The 1,428-nt window shown below is 50.9% G+C and overlaps 1 protein-coding gene across 2 annotated transcripts in view; it reads left to right on the top strand.

Moving 5' to 3' along the window:
* Positions 1 to 1,428, top strand: part of MROH7 (maestro heat-like repeat family member 7) — a 64,915-nt gene that overhangs the window by 31,033 nt on the left and 32,454 nt on the right. For both annotated transcript variants that reach the window (XM_008583225.1, XM_008583224.1), the window contains exons 7-8: positions 251 to 355; positions 565 to 700. In XM_008583225.1, coding sequence (XP_008581447.1) covers positions 251 to 355; positions 565 to 700 — 241 coding nt within the window. The remainder of the gene's footprint in view (positions 1 to 250; positions 356 to 564; positions 701 to 1,428) is intronic.

Here is a 1,428-nt window from a genome sequence, read left to right on the forward strand (position 1 = left end):
ATCTTCATGACTCTCCACCTTTTATCTCTCTCTTCACTGACCTCCTTCTTCCCTCTAGTCTGTCAGTCCTATTCTCAGCTTCTGAACCTCATCTCCCCCTAAGGCCCAAGAAGAGGAGGAGGACTGTGGTAAGGAAACTTTAAGTCCATTCTGGAAGCTCCCTGCTGGTTGAAGAAGGCTGGCCTGCCCACCTGGCAACAGGGGCTGGCAACCCAACCTGTAGCTCTGAGTCTTGCCCTTGTCCCCACAGCCCCTGGGGCCCTGGATGAATTCTGGGAAGGCCCACGAGCGAGCTCGGGCTGTGAACAGCAATGTCTCTGTGTTGAACCACACACTTCTGACTCTGCCTTTCTTTGTGAGTGGTCCCTGGGAGGGGTGGACACTCTTAGGGAAAATCTCCCAGCTCTGAAGAAGCCTGTGCATCTGTTCAGGGATTCCCAGGTGGCCCTTGCCGTCCTCAGAGGGCTCTGTTATCAGGGCCAGACCATCCATCTCTGTTCACCATTTGCCGCATAGCATTATTGAACCTATAAGACTCTATCCCTAAGATTATGACACAAACAGATGTCCTCTGGGTTCCCGGCACTGGGGCTTCTGCTGGGGAGGCTCATCCTTCGCATTGGAGATCCTGATGAGGAGATTGGCCGGGAGGCTCTGGATGGCATCATCATCCTCTACACTATCCTGGAGTTCCAAAAACGTAAGCCCTATTTGAATGCCTCTGAAGTAAGTCTCTGAGCAGGTGCTCAGCCTGGACATCAATCAGAGCTTTGGCAACAAGGCACTAGTGGGAGATGGGCAAGACCAGCACAGGGTCAGATGGTGACTGTGAAAACTAGTGTGAAGCTTAGCCTTCACAGAACCAGAAGACAGAGGCCAGAAGCAAACCTATTTTTACTTAGGCAATCCTATCTGAGCTTTTCCTCATCCTTCCAAGGTTAATTTGTGACACTTATTTTCACATTCCCATGGCACCAAGTATATCTGGGCATGGTGACCTAATGTCTTGTTTTCTTGTCTGTCTTCCCCATTAGACTATAACCCCTGGGAGTGCCATGGGGCTGTGTTTTAATCACTTCTGTATTCCTAAGGTCTAGCCCTGGGCCTGGCACATGGTAGTGCTCAGTGAATATTGATTGAATGAGTGAACAAAGAACAGGTCTCATCTTGGATTCTGGAGTGGCAAAAGCCTGAAGGTGGGAGAACATCCCTAGATTTGGCTTCAGGGAGCCAGTGATGTGATATGGGCTGACACAGATACCCAGCTGGCCCTGCACCTAGAGGTGCACAGTATCAGCTGGCACACACCTCTTTCCTTTCTCCATAATTCCAAATCTGCCCCAACCAGGAGACCTTGGCATGTTGTGTAAACTCCCCTGCCTCTGGAGGCAGAGTGACCTGTGTGTAAGACCTGGCTCTGGCCTTTCC

The sequence above is a fragment of the Galeopterus variegatus genome, unplaced genomic scaffold (assembly GCF_000696425.1).
Source record: "Galeopterus variegatus unplaced genomic scaffold, G_variegatus-3.0.2 Scaffold2855, whole genome shotgun sequence".
Taxonomy (NCBI): domain Eukaryota; kingdom Metazoa; phylum Chordata; class Mammalia; order Dermoptera; family Cynocephalidae; genus Galeopterus; species Galeopterus variegatus.